At 36.7% G+C, this 18,487-nt stretch overlaps 1 protein-coding gene across 1 annotated transcript in view; it reads left to right on the plus strand.

Annotated features, from left to right (window-relative positions):
- Positions 1 to 18,487, plus strand: part of TRHDE (thyrotropin releasing hormone degrading enzyme) — a 390,625-nt gene that overhangs the window by 101,290 nt on the left and 270,848 nt on the right. The window contains exon 3 of the mRNA XM_043565049.1: positions 11,998 to 12,124. Within this exon, the coding sequence (XP_043420984.1) occupies positions 11,998 to 12,124 (127 nt within the window). The remainder of the gene's footprint in view (positions 1 to 11,997; positions 12,125 to 18,487) is intronic.

Consider the following 18,487-nt stretch of genomic DNA (forward strand, 5'->3'; position numbering starts at 1 on the left):
AAGACGTGGTGTCCTGGGGGCCATTATTCAGCCTACCACAGGTGTATTAGAAACATGGGACAACAGCCGCCTGAATATAGCAAAGCTGTGTCCTTTCTCTGAAGTCTCTGTAAGTAAATGGAACTTGTAAGCTCCATAGTGAACTAGTAAATACTGTGCTTAGTATATAAATGTGAAGTGATTTACAAGAAGAGACTATACAGGTTTCCACAGTGCTAATTTCCTTGCCTGAAGGAAAATGTAGTTGGAAGGTGTAATCAATCTATTATAACAGCGTTTTAGCGCTGGAACGGACAAGGACCTTCAAAGTTTATTGCCATTTTATGGGAGTCAGCAACATGTTGTTAGTCCCTACTGGGTGAATGGCACTGTATCAGACATGGTAAGGTGAAAGGAGAGATTGGAATGATGGACACAATACTTAAAGACTTGTCCTGCTGAGAGATGAGACAAGCTCTTCAAACATAGAGAGTCTATGACCCTATAGAATAAAGGCCACTAGTCCAAAAGGAACCCTGTATATGTAGCAGACCTGTCTCAGAATCCTTAGGCAAACTCTGTGAAGGTGGAGGGAGCAAAATACAAGCAAGGAAAGGCCATCAGAGCAACTTTATCAGTGATGGTATTCTGGAGTCTCCTTACGACAGTGTCTGATACCAAGTGGAATGGAGTATAAGGCTGGTCTTCGGCCTCTTTAAAGATGTTTTAGTCATTGTTCTCGGAATATCTGTCTTATGGATCTGTGGCATGGATTCCATGGTAAGACTCCCAGAGAGGCTCTAATATTTGTTTCCGTGGTGTGTTCTGTTCAAATGGTACGTTTTGAAGTAGTTGTGGTTTTGCTATTACCATGTACCTCATGCTTCACAGAGTACTGGGATTTTACTACCTATCCATCCCCAATTCTAAATTCTGCTCCTTCCCAGAATGAGTTCTTTGACTATGGTGATAGAGACTGCCTATTAGGCTGTTCTTGCTATAGAAGCTACAGAACAAACTTTTCACCTGTAATATGCTTTTCTACTCATTAGTCTTCCTTTCTCAACAAGTCTTAAGTTCCATTGCCTAAATAATCTCCCTTTGTCTTTTCCAGTCATATTACTCTGCCACAGACCCTGAAGTGGCTCTCAGTTTCTCAGAGCCACAACCAAGACTCCTCACTCAAGATGTCCAGGCTTCACCAGTGCCCGTCCCCTGGGCCTGGACCACCTGCCTTAGCCAGGCCAGCTCCTGCCCCCGGCCCCTCCTGGCCTCCTCTTTATGTTTATTGGCATGTATGTCTGAGCACTGGTTCCTTGCTTCTGTCAGAATTTTGTGTGTATTTATTTCCCTTTTGCTTTGCCAAAAAAAAAAAAGTTACTGTCTGAATTGTAAATAAGGCTAATACTCTTGGGCTTTTAGTTTCTTGTTTACAACATCCTTTCCTCTTTGTATCAATATATTTGTCTTCTACATAGTGCTGAAAGCGCCTGCTCCCTTCTCTCTGGCTTGTTCTGTTTTACTGATTTGTATGGTGAACACCCAAAGAAAATTATATTCACATAGGTGAATTAATTCAGCTTTATTGGCGGAGAATTTAGTGACAACCACATTGTCGTTTTGCAGTTGGTAAAGAAAGGGACTGAGTTTGCAGATAGGCGAGAGGAAAAGTGAATTTATTAGTGTTATGATAGTGATATTTTAAAGCCATGCAATAATCACTGGGTCTTCCAAAGTTCCTGATATACTCCTGCAGTGCGAAATTTTCTCAGGGAAGGACTCTGGCAAACCAGAAGGTTTGTTTGACTTTAATACACTAAATTACAAATGTCAAATCAGAGAAAATGTTAGTCGGTTCGTTATTGAACAGGTGCACCACTATTGTAAATGTTTTCTTTTTTTCTTCTTTGCTGTTTGGTATAACTACACACTGTTTCACATAATTATATAGCAGCTACTACAATTCACTTTTAACACAGCAAATAATTAAAACAACCTAGAATAAAGGCTTATACACAGAGAAATTTAGTCTCATTGTCCTTTAAAGTGACTCAATGACTAAAAAACCTCTTCAAATTTTTCATCTATAAAATCAGAAGGTATGGCTAACTTCATAGTTATTCTACAGATATTTTGTGAAGATAAATGAAAAAATCTATGAATCATTTCAAATTATTAGAAGAATGTCTCCAGGATTTTTTAGTGTATGATTTTAAAACATTTCTGACAATTGCATATGTTTGCTTACAGGGTTTGCATTATATTACAACTATAAGTGTATTTTTACCTTCCCTTTGAAAGTTTAATACAATGAAATATAAATGTTACATGTAAGAATTTGAATAACTGCTTGCTTTCCTATACTTCCATGCTGCTCTGTCCCTGTTCTGATCAGTCACCATCTCTGTGAAGAGGATTTCTCTGAAGAGCCAGTGTAAATTAGATCCACTTTATTATTTTCAACCATAAGACTTTGTTGCTGCATTTCCCCACTGGACTGAAAGCTCTTTGAAAAGAGATTATGTCCCTTTTGCTTACCTGTGGACACTCAGCATGTGAACAGTGGCTTGACTGCTAATAGATGCTCATTAAATATTAACTGAATAAATAAATGCCCCGTTGATGAAATCCTTAATCAGTCTTTGATGTTCTTATTATAAATTGCACAGCTATCACAGACAAAGTCAGTTTAAATTTACCCCAAATACCCTTCCATTGTGAGTCCCTTTCAAAGGATATTCTATCCCAATGATGGCAAATATCTGACACCAGTGCACTTTTCCTATCCTTAAGAGCACAGATAGCATTTCACAGATCATGGCACTTTCTCCTTCCAGGTGCAGATGTGGTCTCAGAGTTCATCCCTACGTGTCCTCTAAGCAGACACTCTCAGTTGTTAGGAGAATTGAAAAGTCATTGATGTTCCTACTTTTGTGACAAAGGAATTTGAGATAACTGCCTTTATCCCCTTCATTTTTCCCCTTCAATGATTAAAATACCTAAAATCCTATAAAAAGAGGAAACAAATATACTTTAAATATACTGAGTCCATGAAACTCTAAGGTAAAGGCCAGTGAGTACAAAAGACACCACCCTTGGAACACCTATTTTGGGCATTCAAGTGTTCTAAGAGATCAAAAATATGTAACTCCTATATCTTAGTTCATTGCTGTGATGTATTATTACACAGGTGGTAACAAAATTTTGAATATTTTTCAAACGCCAACCTCTTATATTCCATTTTGGCTACTAAAGTTATTTCTGTCTAATCACTACCAAGCTCATAGACAGTTATATAGGAAGAAACAAGGAACTCTCAAGAGTAGCAGATGTTAGCTGAGCAGGTGGTACGTATGTATTTCCATCAGAAGTGAAAAATACAAAGGATTAAAGCCCTGAGAATATTAAAGAAAACCTTTCATTATTTTATTCTCAAAATAAGGGGACTAGATGAGAAGAATTGAGGTATACCAATCTCTCAGGTGTATATATACATATATATATATATATATATATATATAAAACATCTATATATTATATCTATATCTATATCTATATCTATATCTATATCTATATCTATATCTATATCTATATAGATATATGTAATGATAAACTATTACCTTCGTGAGGAACTTTGAGCTAAGACCTGGAAAAGTTAACTGACTTTTACAAGTTGACAGAAGTAGTTAGGGAGAAAGCTGTGTTTCACATCCCTGTGTATTCCTAGCATAGTGTCCCTTCCATTGGACTAAATGGGCAGTTTGGTTTATACTGGTTGTTGGACGAAGCTCTGCAGAGGGAAAGAGAAACCATAGGAAGCGATTTACATTTTTAGAGCTGGGCTCTTATCCTGGAATGTCAGAAAATGCGAATAAGCAGGTGTAATAAAATTACATTTCATTGCTTTTGAGTGGTAACTATATTTATGAAGACTTAGTTTCTATGTTACAATTAAGTAGAACTTTGTTACTCTAACATAAGAAAACAACTGTTTTTTTTGTGCCATAAAATGAATTATTGTACAGCAAACTTCTGACTAACCACACAAGAATTATCCAGTTGGTGAAATATTTTTTTAATGTTTATTTATTTTTGAGAGTGAGAGAGTGACAGAACACAAGTGGGGGAGAAGGAGAGAAAGAGGGAGCCACAGAATCCAAAGCACAGATCCTGACGTGGGGCTCAAACTCACAAACTGTGAGATCATGACCTGAGCCAAAGTCAGATGCTTAACTGACTGAGGCACCCAGGCACCCCAGTTGGTGAAATATTTTGAATTAGTCCCCCCTATCCTCCAACTGGGCCTCATTTGTTCCAACAGAGCACTGGTGTGAGATGGGCGCAGACAAGGTGAATGATTGTCCTTATGTGAGAATGTGACTATAACTGGATTAACTTGGTAACTAAAGGACTTGTTAGATAGAATGTTAGGACTAGTTGAATAAATGCATCCATTTCTCTGCATCCCTACCACCATCTCTCCATCCAAACCATAATTATCTTTTATTAGGACTTCTATAATAGTCTAACTCATTTCCTTGTATTTGTTCCTAGTCCCTTCTAACCCATCATCTATACTGCAGTGATGGAATCTGTTTTTTTTTTTTTTTTTTTTTTGCTTTATGTTTCAGTGACACTTTTCCTTGCTGTAATATTTTTTTGTCTTTTTCTGCCTTTGAAATGAACTCTCAATTATAAAAAATATCAAAGTAGATTAAAAAATTCCAGTTCTTGGCACACTATGAAGTTCACAAGTGAAGACAGATAGCAGCCACATGTGGCAAGAGGTGGGAAGTAATTAAATTAGTGGTTACAAATGTTCACAGGAAGCTAAAACTGTCCAACAGGTTGTGCCCATATGTTAGCACAGGTTAGAGTAGTCAGTACCTGAGTGTGTGGCCTCAGTGTGTTTGGATTCAGATTGTACAACACAATACAATTTCTTCCAGTTAAGAGTTCTTGGCTTACATCAATCCCAGGTTGGCTGGAGGGCACTGGGATGATATCATCTATTTAACACATCCCACCACCCACCTCCCCTCTGGTAACCATCAGTCTGTTCTCTGTAGTTAAGTCTGTTTCTTGGTTTGCCTCTCTCTCTCTCTCTCTCTCTCTCTCTCTCTCTCTCTCTTTCCCTTTGCTTATTCATTTTGATTCTTAAAAGCACGTATGAGTGAAATTATATGGTATTTGTCTTTCTCTGACTGACTTATTTTGCTTAGCATTATACTCTCTAGTGCCATCCATGTCATTGCAAATGGCAAGATTTGATTCTTTTTGATGGCTGAGTAATTTTCCATTATACACATAGGATATATATGATATATACTATCTATATATCTATATCATCTATATCTATGTCATCTATCTATATGTGTATCTATATTGTAGATAATGCTATAAATATCAGGGTACATGTATCCCTTGAATTAGTATTTTGTATTCTTTGGATAAATACCTAGTGGTGCAATTGCTGGATAGTAGGATAGTTCTATTTTTCACTTTTTGAGGAAAACATACTGTTTTCCAGAGTGGCTGCATTAGTTTGCATTCCCATCAACATTGTAAAAGGGTTACCCTTTCTCCACAACCTCGCCAACACCTATTATTTCTTCTGTTGTTGATTTTGTCCATTCTGACAGGTGTGAGGTGACGTCTCATAGTTTTGGTTAGTATTTCCTTGATGATGAGTGATGTTGAACATCTTTTATGTGTCTGTTAGCCATCTGTATGTCTTCTTTGGAAAAATGTCTGTGTCTTCTGCCTACGTTTAAATTAGATTATTCATTTTTTCGGATATTGTGTTTTATAGGTTCTTTACATATTTTGGATATTAACCCTTTATCAGATCTGTCAGATATGTCATTTGCACATATTTTCTCCCATTCCATTGGTTGCCTTTTAGTTTTGTTGATTGTTTCCTTCTTTGGGCAGAAGGTTTCTATTTTGATGAAATCCCAATAGTTTATTTTTGCTTTTCTTTCCCTTGTATCCAGAGACATATCTAGAAGGAAGTTGCCATGGATGATGTTAAAGAGGTTACTACCTGTGTTATCCTCTAGGATTTTTATGGTTTCCAATCTCACATTCATTCTTTAATCCATGTTGAATTTATTTTTGTGTATAGTATAAGAAAGTGGTCCACTTTCATTCTTTTGCATGTTGCTGTCTAGAGTAGTCTTTTATACTTGTAGGTTCAGTTTGGGGTTTTCTATACTGTTCTGTTGATCCACATGTTTATTTTTTGTGCCAATACCATACTGTTTTGATCACTACAGGTTTGTAATATAATTTGAGGTCCAGAATTGTGATGCCTCCAGCTTCGGTTTTCTTTGTCAGTATTACTTTGGCTATCCAGGGTCTTTTCTGGTTCCATATAAATTTTAGAATTGTTTGTTCTAGCTCTGAAAAAAAATTCTGGTCTTATTTTGATAGGGATTGCATTAAAAAGTCCAAAATTGTGATGCCTCCAGCTTTGCCTTTCTTTTTCAAAGTTGCTTTGGTTATTCGGGATCTTTTGTGGTTTAGTACAAATTTTAGGATTGTTATAGCTTTGTGACAAATGATGTTGGTGTTTTGATAGGGATTGCATTAAATTTGTAGATTGTTTTGGGTAGTATAGACATTTTAACAATATTTGTTCTTCCAATCTATGAACACAGAATGTTTGTTCACTTTTTGTATGTGTCATCTTCAATTTCTTTCACCAGTGTTTTATAGTTTTCAGAGTGTAGGTCTTTCATCTTTGATTTGGTTTATTCCTAGGTATCTTATTATTTTTGGTGCAATTATAAATGGGATTGATTCCTTAATTTCTCTTTGCAGTGATGTAATTTGTTAAAACCTAGTTCTGAACATGTCATTTTGTGGCTTAAAATCTTGCCTGTGCCCATAGTATTAAATTAATATCCTACAATTTGGTTTATAGGCCTTTCTTTAATGTGGTTTAAAGTTTCTTTTACTTCTTTAGTGTCATCTGTTACTATATGTCTCCTCAAATTTCTCATTTTGTCTGGGCAGGCTTAAAAAGCAGCTCCCGATTATTCCACCTGGCGGAGGCCACTGATGTGGTCTTTCTGAAATGCAAAAGTAATTTTACCATTTTCTGGCTTAATATTCACCAATTAAATACCATAATTATTATAATAAAGTGCCAATATTTATTATTAATTTTAAAATCATTTATTATTTGGTCAACATTGTTGCCTTAGCACATAATGTTACTTTGGTCTGGGATGTCACTCTCCACTTGGTAGCTTACTACATCCAGCTTATCTTTCAAGATGTAGGTGAAACATCCCTTCCCCTGAGAATCTCACAGTGTTATTAAAGGATTCCTATTGTATACTCCCTTAGGACATGCATATACCTGTGAAATTCATTCATTCATCAAAGTTTTATTGAATGTCTACGATGTACAAGGCCTTTGACAAGTAAATTTAACAAAATATTTTTACCTAAAATAATGGCACTTTTATGCAGTTAGATAATAGATAATAGATAATAGATGCAGTTAGATAATAACTAATAGATAAAAATCTTTGTTCTCAAGCAACTTGCATTCTTGGAAAAAAGGCAGCAAGAAACAAAATGAATAAGTAAAACATATATTTTGTTAAATGGTGGTAAGTTTTATAGGAAACAATAAAGTAAGGAAGGAGGATAGAGAGTCCTGGAGCAGGAGACTCAAATAATAGAAAATCAGAAAGAAGAGATATTTGGACAAGTATCTAAAGGAGAAGAGGGAATAAGCCCTGGAGATATCTAAGGGAAAATTCAAAAGCCTTTATGGAAGAATCTCTGGAATATGTGAAGAATGCCAAGGAAGCTAGTGTATGAGTTGAGTAAAGTTAATGTGGAGCAAAGTAGTAGAAAATCAGCTGGAGAGGTTCAGAGGGCTAGATTTTTATAGGAATTTTGAGGCTCTTATAAAAACTTGGGCTGTTACTCTGAATGAGATGGCAAGTCACTGGAGGAGGAAAGGCAGAAGACTGATATTCATTTGAAAGGAATATTTGGTTGCTGTGTAGAGAACAGACTGAAGGGAGTGGGGATGAGACATCGGTAGGAAACTAGAGCACTCATCTACCTAAGAAATGAAGGAAGCTTGAAGCAGGTTGGTAGTGGTAGAGTTGTGAGAAGTGGTTGGAGTCTGGATATGTTTTTAAGGTAGAGCCAAAGGATATGATAACAGATTGAACATGGAATGTAAGAGAAAGAGGGAAACAAGGATAATACTGAGGTATTGGACCTAAGTAGCTGGATGGAAAATCTTTAAGGGGAACCGTGTGTTGTTGGGGGGGTAGGGTGACAGAAAGGAGGGAGAAGAAGGAGGAGGCTGAGGAGGAGAGAAGAGAGGAGAAAACTCTGGTATCCGTTTTCAAACATGTTAAGTTTGAGATGCCTATTAGATATCCAAGTGCAGATAGCCAATGGACAGCTGGATTAATGAGTCTGGAATTCTGGAATTATGGGGTAGGTCTTTATCATCTAGTTGATATTTATAACCATGAGATTAGTGTTACCACTGAGATACTGAACATAGACAGAAAAGTGAAGATGTCTGTGGATTGACACCCTGGACTTATCAAAAGTAAGTAATGAGAGGTATTAGGCTGCAGTGGAATCAGTGAGGAGACTGAAAAGGAGTGGTTAACAAGATAGAAGGAAAAATAAGATGGAAGCCAAGGAAAGAAAATGGTTCAAGGAGGGGAAATGATTGTGTCAAATGCCGGTGATAAGTTAAGCATGTTGAAGACTAGAATCGGTCTGTTGAGTTTGGCATTCTGAAACTGTTAGTAATTTTGATGAGAACGCTTGTTGTATACAGTGGGGATGAATACTGTTGCTGTATAGCGGAAATGAAAGCTTTATGGCAGTAAGTTCAAGAAAGACTAGAAGCGGATAGCATAGCTAGGCAACCACCCTACTTACACTTATTATCTCAGGGCTGTTTTCATTCTCAAAAGTGTTCCAGTTTGGATGTTAACTTATGTGTTGATACTAACTATATGGAAAATTTTCAATGGGCATTGCTGGAAACCATATTTGTAGGAACTGTGCTCAATAAAGACTTTTTGTTTGAAAACACAGTAAGTGATACAGAGTATTTGCTAATGAAAATGATCCAGTATGCAGGCATAAATTGGTGATGTGGGAATAAAGAGAAGTTTGGGCATGATGCTTTTGAAAAGGCAAGAAGAGACAGAATGTGGGGGGTTTAGCCTTATGTAGGAGCTTAGTTAATCCTCTATAACACTGTTCCATTGCTTACATTATATTTTTGTTGTGGATTTGTTTGTTTTCCACATATTATAAACCTCCTAAGGGTAGTAAGTGTAAATGTCTTGTTAATTTTGTGGTAAGAGTTTTTATTATTCTATTTCTATTCCTTAGTATAATACCTGGAACACAGCAGGTGTGCAATAAATGTTTGAATGAGCAAATGTAGTCACCATGCGCAGCCTGCGTATGTTTTATCTTCTCACTCAGATTGGATTATTTCCATCAACTCTTGACAACCAGATTGATTTAATTGTGTTTCTCCTGTCTGGGCCTACAGATAGCTTGACTAACTGGTAGAGTTGATTGACAGGAATGCCTGTGTTTCTACCAAAATCAATGATGCTTCCTGGGAGTAAAATCAGTGACCTTTTGCTGCATCATTTTGCAGTGGTCCTGGTTATGGTTTCAACATGGATTACTATTTATTTCACCTTGAACCTTCTTAAAGCTATCTACTCTTCCCCAGAATACTTTGTTATTTTAGTTTCCCATTCATATGGCATGTATCATTATCTGTTGTTATTATCTAACCTACCCAATACATGGGAAGCTCTTTGAAGATGGGCATTCCATCTTCATTGGTTTTTTTCTCAAAATGCTTTGTACCATCTCTGGTTAGAAAACATGTCTTCTTCATCACTAAGTTAAAAATCCTTTGTCCAGGCCCTGGTGCGAATTAGATGCCAAATAAATATTTGTGGAGTGAATGACTGCGTGAATGAATGATTACTGTCTGTGATGTATGCTCATGATGCACAGACCAGATCTCCTTTCCTGTTTGATATGTCTATCCCCCAGCTCTTCATTGCTCTGCTCCTAGTAGTTGACACCTAAAATCTTTTCTGAAGGACGATCTTTGGGCCACTGGAGCTGCATCACATAGATGCTCCGAGAATAAGTTCTTGGGATTTTATGCCTTCTCCTTGCTAACCAGTATCTGATGACTGAATATAAGAGTATGGAGGTCTAACTATCATGCCTCAATGCAGTGCAAACTTGCAATCGCAATTTGTACTCTAGAGCTCCCTGTGGGATCAGGCCGAGGCCAAGATTTTACCTCAAATTGCACACACATTTTCTTGGCTTATTAGCCTCCCTTATCTCACTTCCTTGTTCTCTCATAGGTTTCTCCTAAGAACACTTCCTTAGCAGATGACTTGTATGCTCCCTCTTTCCTTAGAGTCTGCTTTTTGGGAACTTAAGGCAGTGCATGTTTATAGTGAGTTGAGTCAGGGTCAGGGAATCATATTCACTATCTCTCTAAGAGTCTTAAGTTGTGCTGTTGTAGTCAGTTCCTCCTGAGAGTTTTTGGTTTTATATTACTGCCAACCAAAACTGTAGGTGACTGTGAACCAAGTTTGATACTTGATTTCGTTGTTGGGTTGAGAAGTAGCTTCACTATTTCAGTAAATAATTGTCATTGAATTTAGTAAATACCTTATTGAATTACAGGTCTTTCTAATATCAAGTCAGGATGCTTTTTTCTTAACTTTCTACTCTTTTTGTTTATGTACATCTCTGTTCTCTCCTTAAGTGAGGATGACAGTTAATTGTATAATCAATTTTTATATGATTGTCACTTTCTTTTGTCTTCCTGTTGAATATAAATATCCATTTCCACATACTCAGCAAACCATTTATTTATCTTTTTTTTTTTTTAGTAATTTGAGAAGAACACAAACTCCTCTATCTATAAAATAGGATTGGAAGTAATGTGTTTTAGAACTTAAAAGCACTTTAGTCAACACCTTCATTTTATAAGTGAGAACACTTGAGGCCCAAAGAGGTTAAGTAATTTGTTCAATATCCCCCAGCTTGCTTAGTGGCAGAGCAGGACTAACACCCAACTCCCAGCCTGCTGTCTTCTCTACTGCTCCACAAATACACGTATATCTTATTCACAGAATTGATATGAGGATTAGGGGCCACATCTGTGAAAAAACAGATTTAGCCTTTGGAAAGAAAGATGCTGGATAGCTTTATGAAATCTTTATGAAAACTAATCTCATTTTAACCTTTTCTGTACAATTGTTAGTTTTGTTCAGTTTTATGTTATTTGCCTCAGGCTTCTTTTTGGCCGAGGACTAGATAATATACAATGCTTGATTTAAAAATCAATATTAAGTATCCGAATTGTGTTAGAGATAGGAAACACTTCAGCTGGTTTTGAAGCTGGGAACCGTTGCAGACGGCCTTCCAGCATGGCGATTATTTATGTACATGAAAAGTTTGCGATTCCTACTTTGCCTACTGGGGATAAGGACAGTTGGTTCCAAAGAAAAGAAGGAAGCACAAATTATATTTTGTTCAGCCTGGTGATACTTCCAAAGCTTGATGCAATGTGTCTTTAACAAACCATGAATTTTCTTTCCTGCGGAGCTACCATATCCTGCCTACTTACAGCATTGTCAGGGAACCATTATACTAATCCACCGTACCTTCATATCTCCAGCAAGCACATGTAAGTGATAACTCGAATATTTATTTTGATGCAAGGTGTATAAATCTTCTCTATGTCATCTTATAAAGCAAGGAAATTGTGACTTGCTCAACTTGGTTACTTTAATTGTTCAAGTTTGGTTCTTTCAGCTACAGCGTGCTTTGATATATGAATAAGAATACTGTTTTAATTTTTGTAGTATTCAAAGTGATTTGTGCAGATTCATATATGCAGGGAAGATAAAACTTGAATACCAAAAGGCTAATGTAGCTTTTATATATATTTTTAATTAGGTACGATTATATGCAAGACCTGATGCTATCAGAAGAGGATCTGGGGACTATGCTCTCCATATAACAAAAAGATTAATAGAATTTTATGAAGACTACTTTAAAGTGCCCTACTCCTTGCCAAAACTAGGTAAGTATTTTCATGGCTATTTTATTGGAAGGGATCCTTGAAGGTGCAAATTTTTTTCGTGCATTTATTTCAGATGTGAAAATTCCAAGAGTAATACGTTAGAGAAGATGAGCATGAGGAAACTAATTTCTTCTGAAGAGGTAAAATAAAACCTAATGTTTCTTAGGTCTTGCCAAGAAGTCTTCATAGGGATTAAGAAAGGCATTGTGTAAGTTTAGGTTTCCAAAAGATAACCACGTAGCTATAATTTGTTGAATATGTACTGTGGAGAGGTGCTTGCCAGCATCTCATTTAATCCTCATGGCTACTGGATGGGTAGGTACTGTTAGAACATTTTCCACCCAAGGGACTTGACATCCAGGGAATATATCATTCATCCAGGCAGCCAATAAGTGGAGGAGCTGGGATTTCAAGTTAAATCTTGATGACTCCCAGAACTCTTCAATATTTTACACTGAGAAGACACTCTGATTATTTTCTTTTTCCTAATTCTCAGATGTTGGATCTCAACGTATTAATTGTCCCTCACATTATTTTTGTCTAGTCATATGTCAGTACAGGTATAGTAGGTAGAATAAAAACTGTATAATGGAAGAGAAGAGATTGTGTTCACCACCAATATTCTTACTTCCTTTTACAAAGATAATATGTTCAGTAATCATTTGTTGAGTGAATAAATGAGTGAATTTTGTTATCCAAATTCGAGTGAAGCTACCGCTTTTTCAGGGGAGTGAACTGTGACTTTCCAGGAAGTTAGAAAGGGTACGTATACCCATTAGAAATGCTGTAGTTATTTTTCCTTCTCAGAAAACCTGTTTTGAAATGTTACATCATAGCAGTATTTTGTCCCCCCGCCCCAGCCCCTGCCCATTTTATTTTCCTTCTCAAGAACATTTCGATCAGCATCCACATAAAAGTGATTGCTTATTGGTAAGAATAAAGTGCTTACCTGATCAAAAGTGTTAGCATTTGAACCACAGGTTCCTCTCTCTGGAGAACTGGGTCTATTTTATTAAAGTACCTGCCTGCTGCGTAGCTTTATTGGCCTTACAATGAGTTGTTTAGGAAGTAGATGAAATAGTTGATATTGTTACTAAATTGGTGTGGCATACAATTTTAAGGAATGATATTACAAAATTCGGAGTTCTTTCTGAAAGATGTGCTCTTAGAATCTATAAGATTTTATTTCAAATTTCTAAACAAAATTTTATTTCAAATAGGATCTATATTTAGTTTAGTTTAGTTTTTTTTTTTTCCCTTCTTTCCCTCTCCCCTCCTCTACTCAACTTCCTATTAGCATCTGTTACACTGAAATCTCCCTGGTAGGCACCCAATGCAGGAAGGACTATCTGACCTCATTTGCATGGGAGGTGACACTGTTCTCTACTCCAGGTAAAACCGGCTGGGAACCTCCCAGCTTGACCCTAATGTAAAATTCACAAGTGCTTATGTTGCAAGTTCAGCAAGAGAAATAAAATGTGGATCTTTGTCCCCTTCAGACCAGTAATTAGTAGAGGAACTCAATTTATAACTTCAGGGGGTTCCATGTAACTGTCAGCTTGCAGCAGGAAGCATTTCTGTTCCTCTCTTTCACTCACAATTGAACCATGCAGGCTTTCATCTGGTAGAAAAGAGCTTTGTTCACTGTTACTATTACTTGTTAAGCTCCTTATGGTGTATATAATTGAATTATTTGACTTAACCCAGCACACTCCTTTTTATGTATGTAGGGGAGTTACCATGGTCTATGGCACTTTATAAAATTCCTTTTAAAATTCTACTTATTTATATGTCTATAGATATTTAGAGCTGTGTATTAATGGATTTATATGTATGCTTTCTAAATACTCCCTATATAAAATTTCTAAGCACAGAAGCATTTTGACAGATCCTTAGTTCCCATTGTATATAATGATTAAATAAATTCTATGGAAACCAACTCAGTCTTTGTTAATGGTACATGTGGATGTGTCCTAGAGATGAACTGTGTCTGCCTTGACCCTTCAGATCTATCGAAGATGGTTTTCTCTCTCCCTCCCCACTTCTATCTTTCCTTCCATCTTCTGTCCTTCATTCTTTCCCTCCCTCTTTTCTTCCTTTCCTTATTTATTTAATAAGCACTTATTGAGTGCTTCCCACCCACACTCTTCTATGTTATGGGGATACAGCAGTGAATGAAAAAGGCAAAAATCCCTTTCCTCCTGGGGCTTACATCCTGTTGGGTAAAGACAGACATTAAAGCAATTATTAACACATATAGCATATCAGATGGAGATAAATGCCATTAAAAGTAATGCTAGAATGGAGTGAAAAGAAGAGTGGGAGGAAGATGAGGCACGGGAAGGTGGCTGAAATTTTAAAATGAGTAAATACAGAAGGTTTCATTGGGAAATTGACTTTGGAGCAAATCACTTAAGGGAGTAAAGGAACAAGCCAAATGATATTGTGGGACAAGGATATATAGGCATAGAGGCAGAGGAAACAAATTGCCCAGATCTTGAGAGGGGAGCTTGGTGGTATATTTCAGGAATAGGCAAAAGGCAAGTATGACTGAAACAGAGTGAGTAAATGGGTGTGAAATAGGAGATGAGGTCAAGGAAGGAGTAATGGATGTGGAAAAGATGATGTATTAAGGATTCTGGCTTTTTCTTTTCTTTTCTTTTCTTTTCTTTTCTTTTCTTTTCTTTTCTTCTTCTTCTTTTTTTCCTGGGTGAGATGGAAATCTATTGGTCAGTTTTGAGCAGACGTATTACATAATCTGGCTTCTGTCAAAAAAGGGTGAGCTATGCACCTAGTTTGAAAATACACTGTAGGGTGGGATGCCTGGGTGGTACAGTTGATTAAGCATCAGACTCTTGATTTCAGCTCAGGCCATGATTTCATAATTCGTGAGATCAAGCCCTGAGTCAGGCTCTGTGCTGACAGTGCAGAGCCTACTTAAGATTCTCTCTCTCTCTCTCTCTCTCTCTCTCTCAAAATAAATAAATAAATAAACATTAAAAAAAAAGAAAATACACTATAGGGCAATTGTTCTTAATCAGGGGTTAATTGAGGCACTTAGCAATATCTGGAGACATTTTGTTTGTCACAACTCAAGGTGGGTGGTGGGGGAGTGTGTGCTACTTGTGTTTAGTGGTTAGTACTGCTAAAAATCCTATCATGCACTCAGCAGCCTCCACAATAATACTAGCTCCAAATGTCAATAGTGCTGAAACTGAGACCCTGATTAGTGGCAAAGTGTGGAGCATGAAAAACAGTTAAGAGGCTCCAGCAAAATTCAGGAAAAAAATGATTATGGCTTGGACTAAGATGCTAACAGTGAGGTAGTTGGAAGTGGTACAATTCTGGATATATATTGAAAACATAGACAGAAATATTTGCAGATGAAGAAAATGTGGGATGTGAGAGAGAGGTACCAAGGACAGCTCCAAGGTTGGTTTTTTTTTTTTTTTTTTTTGGCCTGAGAATAAGGATGGAATTGCCTTTTGCTGAGACAGAACAATTGTGGAAGGGGATAATTTTTGAGACTGATATGTCTATTAACCATTCAGGTGGCACCTTGATGTCTTGAAAGGAACTCACATAGGCAGTTGAACTTATCAATATGATGTTTGGGTGAGTAATCTGGCTACAGATATCCATTTGCCAGCATATGATGATATAGAAAGTGGTGAGGCTATATGGACTTACCAGGGCTGTGAGAGCAGATAGAAAAGAGAATAGGAACAAGGAGGGGCTGATGCAGTGTTCAGAGGATAGGGACATTAGGATCCAGTAAAGACTTCAGAGAAGGAGCAACTGGTTGAGAAACTAAGAAAACATGTATCTGTAGTATTTCTGACCATCTAATGAAGAATTTCAAAAGTGAGCAGATGTTAAATTGTGGTAACTCAAGTTGGATGGGCACTGAGAATTGACCATTTATTGGTGCTCGCCATGTGAAGGTCATAGTGATCTTGACAAGAGCAGTTTCAGGGCAAAGGCCAGAGAAGTGTGTTCAAGAACAAATGGGGGTGGAACTGGGAGGGGATACAGTGACTAGAGACAGTGAGTTTGGACCACAGATTGGTACTTCTGAAAATTCCCAGTGGGGAGTGTTCTGGGAATAGAGGAGAAGGGAGAAATGTTTGTGTTCTATCTAGTACTGCTCACCTCTGGATAAGAGCTGTTTCTGTGAACTGGTAGCCCCTTACGTTGCAGATCTGACCCTGTCCCAAACCGTATCAAGGGAGACATGGAACTTGCCTCTCTTTGATTTGCATTAGAAAACTGAAAATCAAAACAAGTAAGAAAACTCTCCTCCAGGTAACCTGACACTACTGAAGCTTTGGAGGTGATGTGTGCATGTGTGCACGCTAGGCCATTATACCGCAAGAAGCAAAATGAAATGCAACAAACCCGTAAAGTATAATATTGGATCTTTTCTTAAAAGTCACTTTGCTGTTCTGTCATAAACCTGCGATATCTTCTCTCTACCCAAGTTCTTTTTCATTCTTAGTGCTGAATAGTTTCACTTTCTCCACTGTGGCATCATCTCATGCTAGATCCTCTCCAAGGATTTGAGTTTCCACTCCAAGTAGTTTATCAGGATGGCTCCCTAAGAGGAATTCTGATGCTTGTTGTTAGGACAGTAATTTATTCTCCTTGTTGCACAAAGATATTCCTTTAACATTTTGAGCCAAAATAGGCAGCCAGTGTATACTGTATGATGATTTGTTTTTAAAATCTCTAAGTTAGATAATGAAACCTTAATTGTATGAAGTTTGTAGAGATTTCCTCTTGCTTGGAATTGGGTTGTAAGCAGAAGATACATACCAGAAGCCTTTCTATAACTGTGTGTCCTATTTTCCCTAAAACTCTCAAAGGCATAGAGGTTTACTTTACAACAAGATTTTTGTAGACATATAAAGAATTAAGCTATCTGTCCTCTAATCTCAAGAACATTGACCACAGCTACAAAACCAAATGGATTTATATTTATAAACGATGGGCCATTCTTAAGGACTTTGTACATTCTAACCCATTTAATCTTTTCCACAGCCTTTGAGGTAGTACCTGTTATTTTCTCATTTTCCAGGTGAGGAAATTTAGGCACTAAGTGACTAAGTAATGTACTCAGTTCACACAGCAGGAATTAGAGGATTTATAATTCAAGTCCAGGCTGTCTGTCTCCAGAATCTTGAAATTCTGCTCAAACAGATTCTAGAAATGTTGAAGATCCAGAGAATTAAATATGGGTCACATTAATAAACTAGATAATCTGATTGCTAGAGGGATAATGTAATACATATTTTTATTAATTTCATATTGATATTAAAAGTAATATATGGTCCTTGTAGAAAATTTGGAGACTTAAAAAAATTAAAGAAGTACATGTTTTATAACTCATAATTTCATCAACTAGAAGATCTATTTGAATACTGTATCATTTTCTTTTATTTTAATTCCAGTGTAGTTAACATAGAGTGGTTATATTAGTTTCTGGTATACAATATAGCGATTCAGCACTTTCATACATCACCCAGTGCTCATCACTTCAAGTGCATTAATCCTCGTCTTATATTTCACCCATCCCCCCACTCTGTATTTGAATATTTTAAATAGTTTTTCATCATAGCTGCTTTATAAGTTAATTAGGTAGCAGATAAAGTGACTCAGATTTGTATTACAGTATTTTGTTATTCATCCTATTTGTATTTCAATTAATTATGGCAGATAGTTTTTAGTTTCCTTTTGCTGCTACTTTGTAATTTGTAAATCAATAAGTTTTGTAAGGGAGTTTGCTTGATTGCTTCTTTTCAGTACACTGTGCTTTTATGAAGAATTCATTACCTGCTGTGATTGTAGAAGGAGCCACAGGTATTTTGTAACAAGAATTTCTGGCCTCAAGGAGATTGTGGTTTTGTTGAGGAGATAATACAATATTTACTGAAATTAATGGATTAGAGACTCACACAATACAGAATATAATCAAACACTGAAATTTTGTAGGACAAAAATATAGTACCATGTTAAGTTAAGAATGTGGGATCACTGCACAATGCTGTAGGCATGAAATGCACATAAAAAGAAGCTTTATATTTACTTGAGTGCTGAAAAAAGAAACACATTTAATCGGAGGTGGAGAAGAAAGGGGAGATATCATTTTGAGAAATGTGTAGTAGGGAAAGCCCTTGGATCCCATGGGCTTTATGTATCGTGTTGATAGAGTCTATTTTTTTTCTATAATGAGAGAAGTTATGGGATAACTTATGGGATAAATTGCCCTATTGAAGTTCATGAATAGAAGCAGCTAGCTTGAATGATTGAGTTTTGTTTAAGCTATCACAGATATATTCCCTTTTTTATTATAGTGGTGTTGGT

This window comes from Prionailurus bengalensis, chromosome B4 (assembly GCF_016509475.1).
Source record: "Prionailurus bengalensis isolate Pbe53 chromosome B4, Fcat_Pben_1.1_paternal_pri, whole genome shotgun sequence".
Taxonomy (NCBI): Eukaryota; Metazoa; Chordata; class Mammalia; order Carnivora; family Felidae; genus Prionailurus; species Prionailurus bengalensis.